Genomic DNA, 17,426 nt, shown 5'->3' with positions numbered 1-17,426 from the left:
CGCATATATATTTCAGTTACTGTTCATTCAACTTTTTGGTAGGTTTAAAATTTCTCAAAATGTTGAAACAAAACAAAACCACAATCTGTTTAGAGGCTCACCTGATTGGGGCACCAGGAGAAATGATACCAGGCAGCCCAGACCCAACAAATACAGACACAAGAGGCATCCCTTATGAGTATATTTATGTGTTCACACACACGCGCACACACTCGACGCTGAACAGGGAGGGGGAGGTCACGACAGAAAGGACAGGAAGCATCCAGATGGCACTGGCATGGGCGGGGAGGAGGGACAAAGGGAGCATTTGTCCTGGCTCTGGCTCCCATTGGTGGCCTCCTAACAGGAGGCGAACCTGGAGCTGGAAGAACAGGAAGTGCTTATTCTCCTAGAGGAAAGTTTCAAAGTGCAGTAATTTCTCTTTAAAAAGAGCTTCTTCCCTCCACTTCTGTCCCCTGACGAAAGCCCGCACCCTATGCAGGCTGTCCTTGAGGCTGGGGCAGGACAAGGTCATGGGGAAGGGCATAAGGCCAAAGCTAGGAAGTGCCCAGGCCCGGGAGGGCTTAGGCATAGTGGCTGCCTGGTGTCAGGGGGTGGTCTCCTCTGTGGTCCAGCTGGTCCTGCAAGCGGGCGAACTCAGCCAGCTCGTTGAGCTCCTGGAACTGCCGGTCCGTCTTATGGCTGACCAGTGAGCGGTAGAAGTGGACAGCAAAAACAATGAAGACCAGGCCAAAGGGGACCATGATGGTGGTTGAGGCGATGGCGGCGGCCTGGCCCGGGGTGATGCCGCCAGTGCCACCACTGCTGTCATTGGAGACCGAGCCGGGGGCTGAGGGCTTATTAGTGGGCCGTGGCTGGCCTGGCTGCCTCTTGAGGGGCAAGAACTTGACCCAGCAGAGCAGCACAACCTCAGCCAGGAAGAGCAGCGTGCCGATGACAGTGGAGAAGGCCCAGGCCAGCTCGATATGGCGATGCATGCGCTCGTGGGGTGACTCCTTGACTGAGTTGAGGTTGTGCACGTTGCTCACTGCCTCGATGTTGGGCAGGATGCAGGTGCTGATCATTAGTGCAAACAGGTGCACGGCCACTAGCACCGTCGTGCAGGCACTGAAGGCGATGAGCAGTCCCGGCGGGTAGTCATGGTCAGCATCCAGCTGCACCTCCACCATCGCCACCTGAGGGTAGGGGAGAGGCAGGCTGAGCACCAGGACAGTCACGGCCCACAGAGGCTTTCCTCCTGTCAAACCCTGCGACCCTGGGAAAGTCACTTGGCCTCTCTGAGCCTCAGTTTCCACATTTGTATAATGGAGATCATAAGACCCATCCACTTGGGGTTGGGAAGCTGCAGAAAGTACAGGTAAAGAAAGCAGGCTTAGCCCTAGCCGGTTTGGCTCAGTGGACAGAGCGTCGGCCTGCAGACTGAAAGGTCCCAGGTTCGATTCCAGTCAAGGGCATGTACCTTGGTTGCGGGCACATCCCCAGTAGGAGGTGTGCAGGAGGCGGCTGATCGATGTTTCTAACTCTCTATCCCTCTCCCTTCCTCTAGGTAAAAAAATCAATAAAACATATTTAAAAAAAAGCAGGCTTATGCCCTGGCCAGTTTGGCTCAGTGATAGACCATAGGTCTGCAGACTCAAGGGTCCCAGGTTCGATTCCAGTCAAGGATATGTACCTTGGTTGTGGGCACATCCCCACTAGGGGGTGTGCAGGAGGCAGCTTATTGATGTTTCTCTCTCATTGATGTTTCTAACTCTCTCTCCCTCTCCCTTCCTCTCTGTAAAAAATCAATAATACATATTTTTTAAAAAAGAAAAAAAAAGAAAGCAGGCTTGGAGCCCAGGCCGCCAGGATTTGAATCTACCAATAGCTACATGCCCTTGGAAAAGTCCCTGAATTTCTCTGAGCCTCAACTTTCTCATTTGTACAACAGGAACATCATATTAATTCACAGGATTATTTTTAACAATTAAACGAGAGCTCCTAGCACATAGCAAACACCTCCCAAATGGCAACTGCTGCTCTTACCACCCAGCCAGATATTAAAAACCAACCACCACAAATGGTTAAAACGGTTTTATGCATATCTTACTATGATGAAAAGTTTTCATTAAAAGTAAAAAGAAAAAGCAACCCCCCACCCCCCCACCCTCCCTCTTGGCCCCACACTCCCATTCTCAAGCAGACGGTGAGGATGGAGATGAAGGCCCTCCCAGGTCATGCCCAGGCCCTTTCTGAGAATACAGTGCACCAACCAACAAGGAACCACGGAGGCTTCCCAGAAGAGACGGGCTCTCGGGTGCAGTGGGACAGCCCTGGGGCCATCTATACCGCAGGCCCCAGCTCAGGGCTCCAAGGCTGACGCACTAGCTACTCCCCAGTTCCTGGAGACCTATGGATCCGGGGTCACCAGGGGCATGTTCTGGGTCTGCCACCTGCTGCTTCTCACCTGGACCTTACAAATCACCCCCAAGTGAAGGAGCCAGCTCATTAGATCTGAGCCGGGAGCAGCAGGTGCTGGGCACACTGCCAGGGCCTGCCTGCCGGGCCTGGAGCAGTGAGCACCAATGGCAATACCATTAAGGACAGTGACCCTTCATGAAGTGTCCACTACGTATGTACCAGGCTCAGAGAGTGGGAGGTCTGATGCTGAAATGTGTCCACCAGCCCCACACCAGCCTGCCCTGACCTTTCCTTACTCCTGGGGAGGGTAGTGGGCTCCTTCCTTCCCCACCAGCTCTTCTTCTGCTTGTAATGCCTGGCCTACTTCACTTTCATTTCTTGTTCTTCTAAACACTTCCTATGGCCCGGAAAGGCAGAGTGGGGCAGTGGTTAGGGGCACCGGCTCTGGAGCCAAGCAGACTGCCTTTGAACCCTGACTACCTTTTATTAGGCTGTGACTCTGACAAGTTCCTCCAATTTTCTGGGCCTTGGTTTAGAAACGTCACCCCCAAACCCACTGTCTCTATACGAAATCCTCTGAGGTTTCTCTCCTCCAGCTCTAGGAGGATGTACAATCTAGAGGCGACTTGGGGTCCAGCGCCTTCAAGAATCTGGTGACAGTAGTGGACACCCTCCTTAGAAGGCCCAGGTTTATATATTCATAGGACTTTTCAGACAAACTCAATGGGATTCATAGATCCTCGCTCTGTAATTCCCACAAGGGAGGATTGTATGAACTTTTCAGTGCAGGAGTTTATAAAATGTTCCAAGTTCCTATACAGCTGGAGCAGTGCCATTAGGATTTTGGTCGTTTTAAAGACCACTGGTGGCCTAATGTCAACCCTGAGATTTTAGCACATGTGGCTGAGGGGTATGGGGCATCAGAGCAGGCCACCAGGGCATGGCGAATTAAAGGCCACGGCGAATTAAAGGCCACTTCCGGAGGCCCCAGGGCCTCTGTCCCCAGGGTTGCCCACATGGGAAAAGGGGGGCACGCACCCTCCAGCAGAGGGTGCCTCTTGCCACCTCCCCACCCCCAGCACTTCCTCTTCCTCTTTTTGCCTGCTGCCCCGGCATCTGAAACCAGAGAAGGGACAAGCAGGAGAGCCTGCTGCTTGGCTGCCCCGGGTCCACTGGCTACTTATTCACTCACTGGAAATGTCCAGACCCATGAGGTGCATCAGGCCCTGAGCTGGACACTGGGGCGTAAGGGGTGGTGGTATATACAGGTCATGCTCCCTTACTTGATATCACCCTCAGTATATAGCCATTAAGAGTGAACTGGCTCTTCCACTTGTCCTTAGAAGACCTGGCATATAATAAGCTTAATAAGGTGTCAATGATTATTGGCAACATCATTATTGTGGAAAGGGAGTAACAGGAGCATTTCCCTCATAGGGTTAGGCTGCTATAGACTGAATGTTTACATCATCCCCTCTAAATTCATACGTTGCAACCCAAACCCCTAATGTGATGATGTTAGGAGGTGGGACCTTTAGGAGGTGATTAGATCACAAGGGTGGAGCCCCATGATGGGTTAGTGCCCTTACAAAAGAGACTTCGGAGACTCCCTGGCCTTCCACCATGTGAGGACACAGTGAGAAGATGGCGTCCATGAACCAGGAACATCGAATTTACAAGTGCCTTGATTTTGGACTCCAGAGCTGTTGAGAAATAAATGTTGGTTGTTTATAAGCCACCCAGCCTGTGGTATTCTGTTTTAACAGCCCAGAAGGACTAAGGATTAAATGAGGTCTTGACATGTAAGTGTTTAACACAGGGCCAGCCTCAGTTATAAAGAAAAATGCAGGGCTTGAAGTGGAAGAGAAATAGCCCCTGGACGCCCTCAGCTCAGGCTGGAGAGAGCTGACCCCACATGCCGATGTTCTACCCCTTGGGGCGGGAGAGGGCCGGACTCCCACTCTGGGCCTTGTTTGCCCCAGCTACAATCTCTGGGCACAGCAGAAAGTGTGTCCCAAACCACACCTGGACAAATGGCCACACCAGCAGGACAGAGACCACCCTCTGCAGATCACTTGTCACAACCACAGGCCTCAGGGCTGGATGCAGACACAGCTGGCCTGGGGACACCAGAACTGGCTAGCCCTCCCCCAGCTCTTTGGCCAAGGAGAGGCTGGGCGGCTCAGCCTGTGACACTGGGCCCTCGGAGGAAGAGGAAGGGGCCCGAGGCCCTGCTCCGGAAGAAACCCCATCACCTTTGCCGGACCCTACAATTCCTGGAACTTCGACCACGCAGGCTGGCTGTATGTATCGTTCCCACAGTGGGGATCAAGTTCTGTGCCATGGGGCTGCATAAAGGAACGTTTGGCATGAAAACTGTTCACAGGAATAAAGCCATTGCTTTTTCCAGGATGTTTCCCGCTTGGGAAATCTCCTCATGTGAAGGGAGCGTAAAAATCACAGGGGCCTCATGAACCTGGCAGGCGATTCCCAGGGCCCCAGCTGAGTCCGGAGCGATAGATCAGATTGCAGGCAGCTTCACAAGGTAATTATAGATGGGGCGCTGGGCGAGTTAACCCAAAATAAACAGCTCCCATCCAGTCACGGGCCTGTTTGGACCTGGCCACAGGGGTCCCGAAGGGATAGGAAGGGTGAGAGACCGCCAGCCCCACCTCACAGTGGTCCACGGATTCCCCACATGTGGGATCGGGACACTGAGATGCCAATTTTCAAGCATGAGCCAAGAGGGTCATGTGATTCTGGAAGGCAGGGCCTGGTTGGCTTTGCCAGAGTCTGCTCCTATGCCTGAATACCAACCACCTCTCCTCACTCCTCCTGGGCTCCATGAAGACCCTGGCCACCTGGCGCCTGGCAGTCCAGGCCCTTCCGAGGCAGCCCTCCTACGCCTGGCTAACCCTAGCACCCACAGCCAGGACACAGGACTCTCCTTTCCCAAGCCTGGGCTTCTCTCACTTTGAGGAGGGTGGGTGGCTGCCAAGCCACAGTCACCCAGGCTCACTCGGAGCTGTCTGAGCCTGCCGGTCCCACTGCAGAGGCAAACCATCTATTAAGAGAGGGCTGAGGTCCAGTCCAGCAGTTTACAAACTCTTTTGACCATCACCTCCAGTACTCCAAATGTTTCTAAAAATAGAAACACACACATTTATAACAGAAACTAAAGTTCCAACAAACAATACATTCCTAAAAGCACCAACAAGGTCTATTCTTACAACACAGGATGTATGCTGCTACTTTCTATTTCATTCCATTAAAAAAAAAAATTCTGGTTGCAACTAAATTCATGCCATAAACCACGGATTGGGGGACGAGGGGGAGAGAAGAGGCCTAGACTTTCTCTTTCATCTGGCTAATTCCGACTTCTTTAGGTTTTACCTTCCAAGTCACCACTATTCCATGGCCTCCCCGGTGAGGACAGGGCCATTCATTCATTCATGGAAATATTTATTGAGAACCTACTACGTGCCTGAAAGGTCTTATGGCTCTGCTGGAAAGAAAGCAGGAAGTCAAAGAGCCAACTCCCTACCCCAGGGAGGAAGACAGGCACTGAGCATTTGGGCAAATAAGTATTTTCAGGCTGTGATAAGCATCCTTCATCAATGCACCTCCACCACCACCCTTTACTGAGCATGTTCTGAAGATGTAATGACACCATGCTTCCTCCACTCCACTCTGTTTATCTCTGTTCCTCCAGCACCCAGCACTGGGCCTGCCCCTTTAGGTGCTTCAGCAAAAGAATGATGAAGAAATAAATGGAGGCAAGACCTGATCTTCAGGTATTTTAACCCAGTGTGTCTGACAGACTAGCCCATGTAATCCACTGGAAACCAAAAGACCATCTCAGAACTTCTTACTTAGCTCATTCCTTTCAACTTCAATATTGTATTTTTATGTATGCTTTATCAGAATGCATACCACACATAAGGTATAACACACATAAATATATGTATATACATAAGCATACAAATACTGAGGTTAGTACTAACAATTTTTTTAAATATATGTATTTATTTATTTCAGAGGAAGGGAGAGGGAGAGAGGGATAGAAACATCAATGATGACAGTCATTGATTGGCTGCCTCCTGCACGCCCCCTACTGGGGATCGAGCCCTCAACCCAGGCATGTGCCCTGGGCCAGAATCAAACCTGGGACCCTTCAGTCCACAGGCCGATGCTCTATCCACTGAGCCAAACCTGTTAGGGCTAGTACTAACAATTTTTGAGCAAGGTGTGAACTAAAATCTTGGAGATCATCACTGAGACCAGGAGATGGCAAACTGTGGCCTGTAGACTACAATTTTAAAGTTCTATTGTCAGGCACACCCATTCATTTACATATCAACTAAGCTAAAATGGCAGAATTCAGTAGGCGCCACTGAGATTGCATGGCCTACAAAGTAAAAAATATTTACTATCTGGCCCTTTATAGAAAAAGTTGGCCGACTCCTGGGTTAAACCAATGATCCCAAAGAGGGCTGTCCAATCATAGTCCCAGGAGATTCTCCTCTGAAGAAAAGCCCGTGTTCCTATCAGGTTGAGACATCCCTTCTGGAGAGCAGAAGTCCCATCAGAGAGAAAACAGCTGCCTTTTGTTGCTCAGTTCTATTTCTCCAAGTCCTCCCACTTCCGCATTGATTCTCACAGCGCCCCCCTTGGGAACCCTAGAGTCCTTCACCAGGCCTGGACCCAGGAACCCGCAGAGGTCAAAACAGATGACTACTGAAAATTCCAGAAATGTGCCACAGGCACTTGTGAACTTTTATAAAAGGCTTCTTAGCTAGGCAGGGAGCATCATCCCCTCGGGGCATTCAGCAAAATTCCATTTATACACAACCCAGAGTGCAGAACTGGACATTTGAAAGACTTCAATAGCCCAGTTATCAGCCAGCTAGAGAGATGTAGAGAGACTGTAGCTGAACAGAAAGATCAGGGTTTGAATTTTACTAGCTGGGTGATCATAAGCTCTATGAGTCTTCGTTTTCCTACCTACATAGATTTAAAGCTGTTCTGAGGATTAAATAAGACCAAAGAAAAAGGTCCAGGCACATGGCTGGTGTTTAGCAAATAGTAATATCATCAACATTATTCTAGAATTCATCCTGTAACTCTTCTGCTCCAAAACCTTCTATGGCTCCCTATTGCCTATACCAGAGTTCAAACTCTCTCAATAGCCAGGCAAGACCCTGCACCATCTTAGGTGGCCAGATTCACCTTTCTCTACTACTTTCTTTTTTTTTTTCTTCTTAAATATATTTTTTATTGATTTTAGAGAGGAAGGGAGAGGGAGAGATAGAAACATCAATGATGAGAGAGAATCAATGATTGGCTGCCTCCTGCATGCCCCCTACTGGGGATTGAGCCCACAACCCAGGCATGTGCCCCTGACCGGAATCAAACCTGGGACCTTGCAGTCCACAGGCCCGACGCTCTATCCACGGAACCAAACCGGCTAGGGCTTTCTCTACTACTTTCCACACACCAACTCCAGCTCTGCCTTGCCCTGAGACCCTGTAACACTTTGATCAGAATGCTCTTCCCCAAGCCCTAACTCTACCACCCTCAAGGTTTAGCTGGAATTACATTCTTCCAAATCAATTATCCTTATAAAAGCAGTCCCAACACCAGGAGAACAAGGGAGAGCAAGATTCCTGGGTATCCGGGCCAGATATATTCTAAGTGATTTGCAGATACAGATGCTCCTCAACTTACAATGGGATTACATCCCAATAAATCAATTTTAAGTTGAAAATATCACAAGTCAAAAACTGCATTTAATACACTTAACCTACCGAACATCATAGCTTAGACTAGCCTACCTTACACGTGCTCAGAACACTTACACTGCCTTACGGTTGGACAATATCATCTAATGCAAAGCCTATTTTATAATAAAGTGTTGGATACCTCATGTAATTTGTTATCCATATCACTTTTTCAGCATCATAAAGTTGAAAAAACTGTTCAATCAAACCACTTTAAGTTGGAGACTGTCTGTACTAATTCAATGAATCCTCACCCCACCCCATGAGGTTGCTACTACCACTACCCCCATTTTACAGATGAGGAAACTGAGGCCCAGAGACATTAAGTGACTTCCCCAGGATCTCACAGTCGTAAGTGGAAGAGCCGGGATTTGAACCTAAGATGCCTGGTTCTTACTTTGAGTCCCATAGCAATGGCACTATACCACGGACACAGGCTTCTGCAGCTTATCAGCCAGGAAACCTCAGGCAAGCCATTCAACCTTCCCTAGGTTGTGGGAAGATCACAAGACATGGTACAAGTACTTAGCACAAGGTCAGGCCTCTTGCAAGAGCCTAAGCAACAATAGCAATGATCGCTACTAGTAATGAGCACTATGAGAAGTGATAGTAATTTCTCACTCATCTCCATGGCCCCTGGATTCTGAACAGGTTGCAGAGGCTCAGTGTCTTATGATTTGAGCCCTACCTTCCAACTCATTTTCACAGAAATTCCAAGCAACTTTTGAACCCATTCTGGAACCTGGGAACAAAAGGGTGCTGGCGGGCAGAGAACTTGAGGAGGAAGATAATCCAAAAATAATTGATCCCAGGTCGTGGAAAGCATTTTGTTTACGGCAGCAGGCTGACCTTCCCAATTATCTTCTGCTTAGGCTAACGTTACAAGCCTGCCCTCCCCACAAAACCAAGATTGCCACGTGTGCTCGCCACAATCCTTTAAGTAACAGAGGCAGGCCAAGGCTGGCAGCCTCTCACTGAGAGAGAAACCGAGGCACAGATGGCCTGAATCACAGCCCTCGTGGGTACCTATGGCTCAAGAGCACCTGCAGGAGGCCGATCATGCGCTACATCCAGGCCCCCTTGTTCAGAGCCTGGATCTGAGCTCAGACAAGGCCTGTTCTTTCTAGAAATGCCATCAGGAGCGGGAATCTTGTCTGCAGACTAGAGGGTCCAGTTAAGGTGTACATACATCACATCATCAGATGCTGAAAATTCTTCAACCTGGCATGTAATGAACCCTCAGGCAAGTCCCAGGGAGAGGAATGTGCTCCCTCTGTACACAAGAGAAAACTGGCCCCAAAGAGTAAAGCCGCTTGTCTGAGGTCCCACGGCCTGTCTGGCCTATCTCCCCAGCACATGAGGACACCTGGCCAGGCCCTTCCACCCACTGGGGAGGGGGGAGGTCTCTCAATCCCTCCATCTCACCTGGAGACCAGGTGAGCCTGGCATCCCTGATAACTCTATCCCTGGAGATCAAAGGTCACATGAGCTCCTCTACTTTTCCAGGTCTCTAGGAAGGAAGCCCTAGGGGGGCAGGCAGTTGACAGTGCTGACTCACAGGACCAGGGGGAGTAGTCCAGGAAACCCACTCACTCCGTTTCCCTGGTGCTAGGCTGTGTGGCACCCCTTCCCCTCAGAGGCTCACTCACAAGGCTGGGTGTCTGTGGTGGAGGTGGGGTGCAGGCAGACTTGCCCTGCTGAGTGCCTCTTGCCACCCCAATCCCACCTCTGTCATAGATTTCCAGGCACATGGCAAACACAGCTACCCTCTTGTCGCTGCTCCCCCAGAATGGAGGCTGTCATGGGATTCAGCCCTTTCCTGCTGGCAGAACTTGGGGGTGGGGGGGGGGGGATTCCACCAACAGAGCCAGGAAGTCTTTGCCTCCCAGACCAGGGAAAATAAAGGTCCCCCAGAGATAGTCTGGGTGAGTGAGCCAAGGCCCACCCAATGCCACTGCCTGACCCTGCCTCCTACTTCCCCCGCACTGTTTTTAGTAAGAGGAAGAGGGAGGTGACATTTGTTTAGAAGACCTGCTTCCTTGAGAGGAAGAAAGGACTAGAGAAGGCAGGAGCGTTATCACCCATGGATCCTCACTTTTCCTGGAGTGGGAAAGGGGCCTGGGCAACTGTGAATTTACGACCGCAAGAGAAAGGGGAACAGGCGTCCCTCTATCTTCAGAGCACTACCGGAAAGAGCTGATAATCACTGGTGTCACTCCCTTCCCCCAAACTGTAAAAGTTTATTTTGCTTTAAAAAATCCTTTTCTGACCCTAGCCGAGTAGCTCAGTTGGTTAGAGCGTCGTCCCAATATTTCGGGTTCAATCCCCGGTCAGGGCACTTACAAGAAGCAACCAACAAAAGCATAAATAAGTGGAACAACAAAATTGATGTCTCTCTCTCTCTTTCCCAAATCGGTAAACACACACACACACAAACTTTAAAAACAAAAATGGTCTGCTCTATTTCTCATTCTCTAGGAGGTCTGGTTCTATACCTGACTGGCATTAATCAGAGCTCCATACACACAAATGACAAAAGGGCCCAAGAGAGTTCTGGGTGCCAGCCAACCTGGGTTCAAATCCCACGCCAGCAGACTAGCTGAATGGCTTTGGGAAGTCCCATGACAAAACCACCTCAAAGGGTGGTTAAGGAGTTAGTGTAGAAGTTAGGGAACCCCACACAATGCCTGGGACATAGTGAGTGCTTGGCAAATGTCGGCTCTTCTTACAATCTTCAGGCAAAGGCAGAGACTAGTCTCTTGGAATCTGGCACTGATAAAAAAGAATTTCATCACATCAGCCTAAACTAAAAAATAGAGTGCCACTCCCTTACACACACACACACACACACACACACTCTCTCTCTCTCTCTCTCTCCTTCAATTTAATTCTTAAAGTCAGAGAAACTGCATCGCTTCTCGGCCTTCGCTTAAAATCAAGTGAAGTTAGAGAAACTTGAGTAGCGCCTTCATGCACCAATTCAGAAATCAAGGCCCAGAGAGGGAGATGCCTGAGGCCACACAGGCAGCAAGTGGCAGCGCTCAGAGAGCTCTTCCCACCCTCATCACGGGCCTTTGCACTGGGGCTGGCTGTGCTCTGCGCCCTGACCGGAGCTCCTGAAAGTTCAGGCTCCACGGTCGTGGCCCACTTGTTTTGCAGAACACTGGGAGAGTACCAGACACACTCCCTTCCCAGGAAAACACAAAGGGTGTAGCCACTCCCTCCCTCAAGGCTAAAGGCTGAGCTCACTCACTGACAAGCAGCAGTGCTCAGTGTGTGTGTGTGTGTGGGGGGGGGGGAGCAGGGGGCAGACCCCATGCATGCAGGCAGATAATCAAGAAGTGTTCAGCAGCATCCGGTCCTGGAGACTCCAGGATTCCAGGCCAGAAGGCATCCCAGGGGCCACTTCTCTGCCCAGCCAGCAGCCTCACCTACCCCACCCCTTTCTCACTACAACACAGCTCTGCACCGGGAGAGGAAAACGGTGCCTACCCCCAAAGTCAAGAAAGAGCCCATTCACGGGAACATTTCCCACCCTCCTCCCACACACCCAGTGACTCAGTGGCAAGTTGCTGGAGAAGAAACTGAGAGTGGCGGGTGGCTGTCAAACCCCAGGCTGGGGCTCTAGGCAAATGCGGTAGGAGAAAGGTGCCAGGAAATCCCCTTAACTAACTAGGTGATAAAAGAACGTGGCCAATACCTCTGGCCTCAAGTGTAAGGACGGGAGAGAGAGTGAATGAGAGAGTGAGAGAGAGAGAGAGAACGAACTCGGGGGTTCATCTCCTTCTCCCCACCTCCAGACACCTGCTCCCAAGGAGACCAGACGCTTGCTGCCCTTCCTTTCCGCTCCTCCCCCCAGAACAGATGTGGACGGTGTTCTTGCAGACCTACTTCGAGGACCCTGCTGTTTCTCCCTCCTTGCTGCATCACACTTGCCCATCGGAAGGCACCTGAGCCCCCCACCCCAACTCTGGACATTTGTAGGACACCCAATCGCCCACATCAGGTGTCACTTGTCGGCACCTCACCTCACGTCCACGACAGCCTCCTCCCAGCTCTTCCCCTCACCCTCAGCCCGCCTGGCCCGCCCAGCCCGCTGCCCCGTGGGCCCCGTCGGGGCTGCGGGCGGGAGCCGCCGGGACAGGAGAGGGGGCAGGGCAGGGCGGCCCGTGCTCACCATGGCGAAGCCGGACAGCAGAGCCGAAGTCCGGCTGGAGGCTTTGAGCTTGGCGCGACTCAAGTAGAGCTTGCGCCAGGACAGCGCCTGCATCGAGTGCTCGTTGAGGCTCATCACCTCGGAGTAACTCTGGCTGATCCAGTCCGGGTAGGTGACGGCAGGCGGCGGTGGCGACCCTGGGGGCTCCCCGTCTCCGCTTCGGCGGCGGCTCCGGTGGCTGCCGCTGGTGGTGCTGCAGCCGCTGAGGGGAAGCTCGGGACTGTTGTTGCTCGGGGGCGGGGCGGCCTCCGGATGCATGGAGCACGCTGCAAAGGCGCGGGCCGGCCCGGGCGCCAGCGGAGGCAGCGGCCCCCACTCCCCGCCGCACCTCTGCCTCCGCCTCCGCCTCCGGCAGCCGCCGCCTGTCCTTCGCGCGGGCCTGGCCTAACGCGACCGGCCGCCGAGGACGCTGAGGAGGGCGAGGAGCAGCGGCAGCCGCAGCCCGCACGCACGCAGCGCCGCTAGCAAAATCACGGGCGGCTGCTACGCAAGCTTGCGCCCGAGCCAGCGTCCCGGATCCCCCGGCCCGGACCCTCGGCGCGCGCCGCGATTGGCTGACGCCTCCGACTCATTTGCATGCGCCCCGCCCACCAAGACACCCCGCCCACGACGGGTGGGCGGTGTCTGTGCGAGTCATGTGACTCTTCTTCTCCGACGGCACCGCCCACAGTCCCTGGCGCGAAGCCGCGGGCGCCCGCGCCTCTTCCTGGAAGTGCCGCGGGTACCCGGGCCCCGCCGGGCTTCGGCTGCCGGCGCCTCCGCTCTCCTCAGCTGCTCCGATGGCCCTTCTCCAGGACTTCGGACTCCTTGGTCGGGTCGCCTGAGGTCACCTCTGGGCGGTTCCTGAGGCCCGTTTTCCTCTTGGAACAAGGTAGCTCAAAGTCTGCAGGAAAAAGCAGGCTGAGACCTAGAGTTCATTCTGTATTTATTGAGCATCTACTGAATGCCAACACTGTTCTAGGCTCTGAGTGAGGGTAGGGTGATGAACCAAGTGGGCAAGATCCCCCGCCCTCGTGGAGCTTTCATTCGAGTTGGGGAGACATACCATGAAGTAAATTATAATAGTTTGGAAGGTAATAAATGTATAGAAAAAATAAAGCAGAGTAAAGGGGATGGACTGGGCTGCAATTTTAAATTTAGAATGCTCTGGGCAGAGATTTTTTAAAGTCTTTTTTGTCCAGTTCCTTCACTTAACAGTTCCCAGCGTCTGACACAAGACACAAAGTAGGCCAGGCCGGCACCCTGTAACACATCCAATTCAACAAATGTTTATTGAGCACCTGTTAAGTGCTAGGCTGAAGATTCCAGGAAAATGGTAACTTTCATGGAATCTTATATTTTAGTGGGGAGAACAGGCAGTAAACACACAAAATAGGTTCACACTTTTCTTGCTTGGTCATATTTGAGCCGAGATCTGAACCAGCAATGTCAAGAGCCAGGGACCTGTATTCCAGAGGGAAAGGAACAGCAAGTGCAAAGACCCCGAATCAGCATTTCGTGGCTGGAGCCATTAGGAGGCCAATTTAAACTGCAGAATAGTGGGGGACAGAGGTGAGGTGGGAGTAGAGTGCTGGGCTGAGAATTGTCCCCTAGGATGTCAGCTCCAGGAAGGCAGGATCCTTATTTGTCGAATTCTACCCCCAGCATCTGGAATATCACTTGGTATACATGGTGCTCAGTAAATATTTCTTGCACGTGTAGGAGAGACAGGAATGAGTGGCATTCCAGGTCAGCTGAGTGAAATGTAACTGTTGCCACCACTAGAGAGCGCCCCTCCACTCACCTAGGGATAAAACTGAAGCACCCCTTCCCCCAAAAAGTCTTACGAGATTCCCCCAGAGGCCTTTCTCTTTTTAGGAACTCTAGGGTAGAGAACTTGAAACGTGAAATCTCATCCCTCTGGACTTGTTTCTTTGGTGGCCTTTGTACTTGTTACTCCCTCCACTTACCATCTGCGTCTCCGCTCCAGTATCACCTCCAAAGAGAGTCCTTCCCCATTTCATGTTCTATCACCTCACCTGGTGTTTTATTCCCTTTATAGCTCTGATCACTACAGTATCTGGAATCACCTAGATTATGTACTGACCGGTTTGTCCGTGCCGTCCACTTCCCTACAGATGAGTGTTCTGACAGCAGAGTTCATGTGTGTTTAAATTTTGCTACCACCCGAGGGCCTCTCACAGGGTCTGGCACACCACAGACTCCCCATAGAAAATGTGTAATGAATAAAATAATGAAATGTTCTTGGTTCGAAGAAACCCCAGCTCAGAGTTGGGTACACACAACATTTGGAGGCTGATGGGGCCTGAGGGAGGCCAGTTGGTCTAAAAGGGGAAGAGGCGGGAAGCTTGGAGGAGAGATTTGCTGATTAAGGAGAACAAAAGGATGGGAGCTCAGTAGGGTATTTTGGGGTGGGGGGTGGGGAGGGAACTCAGTAGGGGGTTTTCGGGGGGATGGGACCAGGTTTCCTTTCTCCCGCTCCTCTATCATGCCCATGCCCATCCCCCCTCCTTTTAATTCTCTGGGGTTTGAATCCCACCATCTGCACAGAGCAAAAATAAGTAATAATAGTAAAAGTGCTATCCAGACTTGAGGGGAACCTGTCTCTCAACGTAGGGTCCTAAAGTCCTGAAAGGCCTATGTGGTTAGTAGCTTTTCCCCACCATATTAGAGCCAGGTGTGACCATGAGATGGGCAACCCATCCCGAACACCTATTTAACAGATGGGGAAACTGAGGCTCCAGAGAGAAAGCACCTCGTGAAAGGACACCAAAGGAGCTAGGGAAGAATCATATTTGGAGCCCAGGGTGCCTATCCCAGAAGTGCCTCCACACATCCTGTGTGGCTCTCCCTGGTGGCCAGGGAGGTGTGCTCTCAGCCTTTTGGGGTTTATATCCCAAGAGACCAAATCGAATTTTTCAATCAACTGTGCATGAGGGTGTAAAGATCCAACTGAAAGGGCTGTTACAACCAGCTGCACCACTTTGCCCAATGGTCATAGCCCAGGGCTGGTCAGAGATGGCATGACCATCCTTAGCAGGTAGTAAGCTCACCATCATATGGGGTAAAAAAAAAAAAAGTTAACATTTACTTAAGTAGTACTTACCAATGACAGGCACTATTTTAAGCCCTTTATTATTAGATAATTTATATAAATATATAATATAAAATATATTTAAATAGAAGTATATATTTTTATAAGAATGCCCATCTTCCATTCTTTTTTATTTTATTTTTATTTTGAGAGACGAAACATCTATTTGTTGTTCCACTTATTCATGAATTCATTGGTTGATTCTTGTATGTGCCCTGATCGGGGTTCAAACCCGAGAAACCTTGGTGTATCGGGATGACACTCTAACCAACTGAGCTACTTACTCAGCCAGGGCTAAATAGAAGTATATATTAATTATATATCCATAGTATATATTAAATTATCTTGTTTATTATTATTTTATTGTATTGAGAATATTACACAGAACTCGGAAATTCCTTACAACCACCCATGGTGTTACTGTTACTATATTATAGATGAGAAAACTGGACAGAGAGCCAGTAAGGAGTAGTACAGGACATTAAACCATCCGGCGTCTGTGCTTAACCCCCACCAGAGTCACCTCCTCCTCTGCATCAGAATCTCCAGAGGTTTTTGTTAAAATGCAAGTCACTAAAACCCACCCAAGCAGTTTATTTTTAGCAAGGTCTTCTAGTAAAGGGTGAAACTGAACCAGAGGAGCTTACATTTTTAACTCTTTTTAGTATTTTACAGTGATTCAGGTTGGCTGTTCCCATGGCCACTCAGTTGTAGTGTGACTTGAACCTCTCTGAGCCCCCCAATCCTTTGAGCAAAAATGGAGACCTTACAAATACCTATTTCTGGACCCTTAATTTGGACACCCAGTCACCCACCCTAGGCAGATTTTTAGGAGAGGTAAATCTGATGCCCAAGTGAAGAGGAACCCTCCCCCCCCTCCACTTCCTGCCCAAATAAGGCCTCAAAGAAGTCATCACTTGCACTTCAATTCAAAAAGAGAGCATTTTGCCAGAGCCCATCATTGTCCTTTGGCTTGCCTCTGTTTACTCCCTTCCCCAGCCATGCCTCCCCTCTGACCGCTCTGAGTCTCGAAATCCCTAAATTAATAATAATAAAAAGAGCCGCCATTTCCTGAGCGCTTGCCTTTATAGAACAAAAGTCCCCATTCCTGGGCTCCTCAGGCTCATGCTTCCCCCTGGTCAGAGGCCATTGCTGGGTCTGTGGCTTCGTGCCCATGCCTTTTATGGTTAGTGCTTTTTGTGTCCTGGCGAGAAATCTTTGCCAACCTCAAGGTCATGAAGGTCTTCACCTATGTTTTAAAACATAGATTTAAAAAGAGAACTGTGCTTGTATGTTCAGGTGTATGATCCCATCCACTGATTTTTGAGTGAAGTAGGTTTCTCCATTGAAATGCTTGGACATTTTTGAAAAAAAAAATGAAGTGTCTCAATAATGGGTTTGGAAAACTTTGTACCAATAAAAAAAGAATGTAAATTTTCTCAAAAAAAAAAAAAAGTAACTGTTTCTGGACTCTATTATAGTCCATTGCTCTACATGTCTTTTTTTCTTTCTGCCAAACCATTATCTTGATTACTCTAGCTTTAAAATAACTCTTGAAGTCAAGTAGATGAAGTCATTGCATCTCTTAAAGGGGTGGGGTGTCAGCAGAATTAAACATCTTCCTGGAAGATCTAATCCTCCGTTAGCAAAGCAGGACCACTGGGTCATACTGTAGAGACTGAGCACCTGAGATCAGGGAGGACTGTTTGGGATTGAATGGTGTCCCCCAAAAGACATGTTCAAGTCCTAACTCCCAGCACTTCAGAATGTGATCTTATTTGGAGACAGGGTTTTTATAGAGATAACCAGGTTGAAATTGAGGTCATTACAGTGTGCCCTAATCCAGTATGACTCAGTGCGTATAAAAAAGGGAAATTTGGACACAGACCTGTCCAGAGAGAAGAGAGTGTGAAGAGACACAGGGAGCCCTAGCTGT

The 17,426-nt window shown here is 50.2% G+C and overlaps 1 protein-coding gene across 1 annotated transcript; it reads right to left on the bottom strand.

Annotated features, from left to right (window-relative positions):
• Positions 1–12,913, bottom strand: LOC307093926 (calcium release-activated calcium channel protein 1). The gene is made up of 2 exons (XM_079762268.1): positions 12,358–12,913; positions 1–1,175 (listed from the first exon to the last, which is right to left on the bottom strand). Exons 1-2 carry the CDS (start codon positions 12,652–12,654, stop codon positions 564–566), a joined length of 909 nt encoding a protein of 302 aa, XP_079618394.1. The 5' UTR covers positions 12,655–12,913; the 3' UTR covers positions 1–563.
• Positions 12,914–17,426: the final 4,513 nt, after the last annotated feature.

This window comes from Cnephaeus nilssonii (genome assembly GCF_951640355.1).
Source record: "Cnephaeus nilssonii genome assembly, chromosome: 22".
Taxonomy (NCBI): domain Eukaryota; kingdom Metazoa; phylum Chordata; class Mammalia; order Chiroptera; family Vespertilionidae; genus Cnephaeus; species Cnephaeus nilssonii.
This window is presented reverse-complemented; position numbering and strand designations above follow the sequence as displayed.

Coding starts and splice junctions, on each gene's coding strand:
- LOC307093926 (XM_079762268.1), bottom strand. CDS start 12,654: ATGCATCCGGAGGCCGCCCCGCCCCCGAGCAACAACAGTCCCGAGCTT. Junction 1,176..12,357: donor TGCTGTCCGGCTTCGCCATG/GTGAGCACGGGC, acceptor CCCTACCCTCAG/GTGGCGATGGTGGAGGTGCA.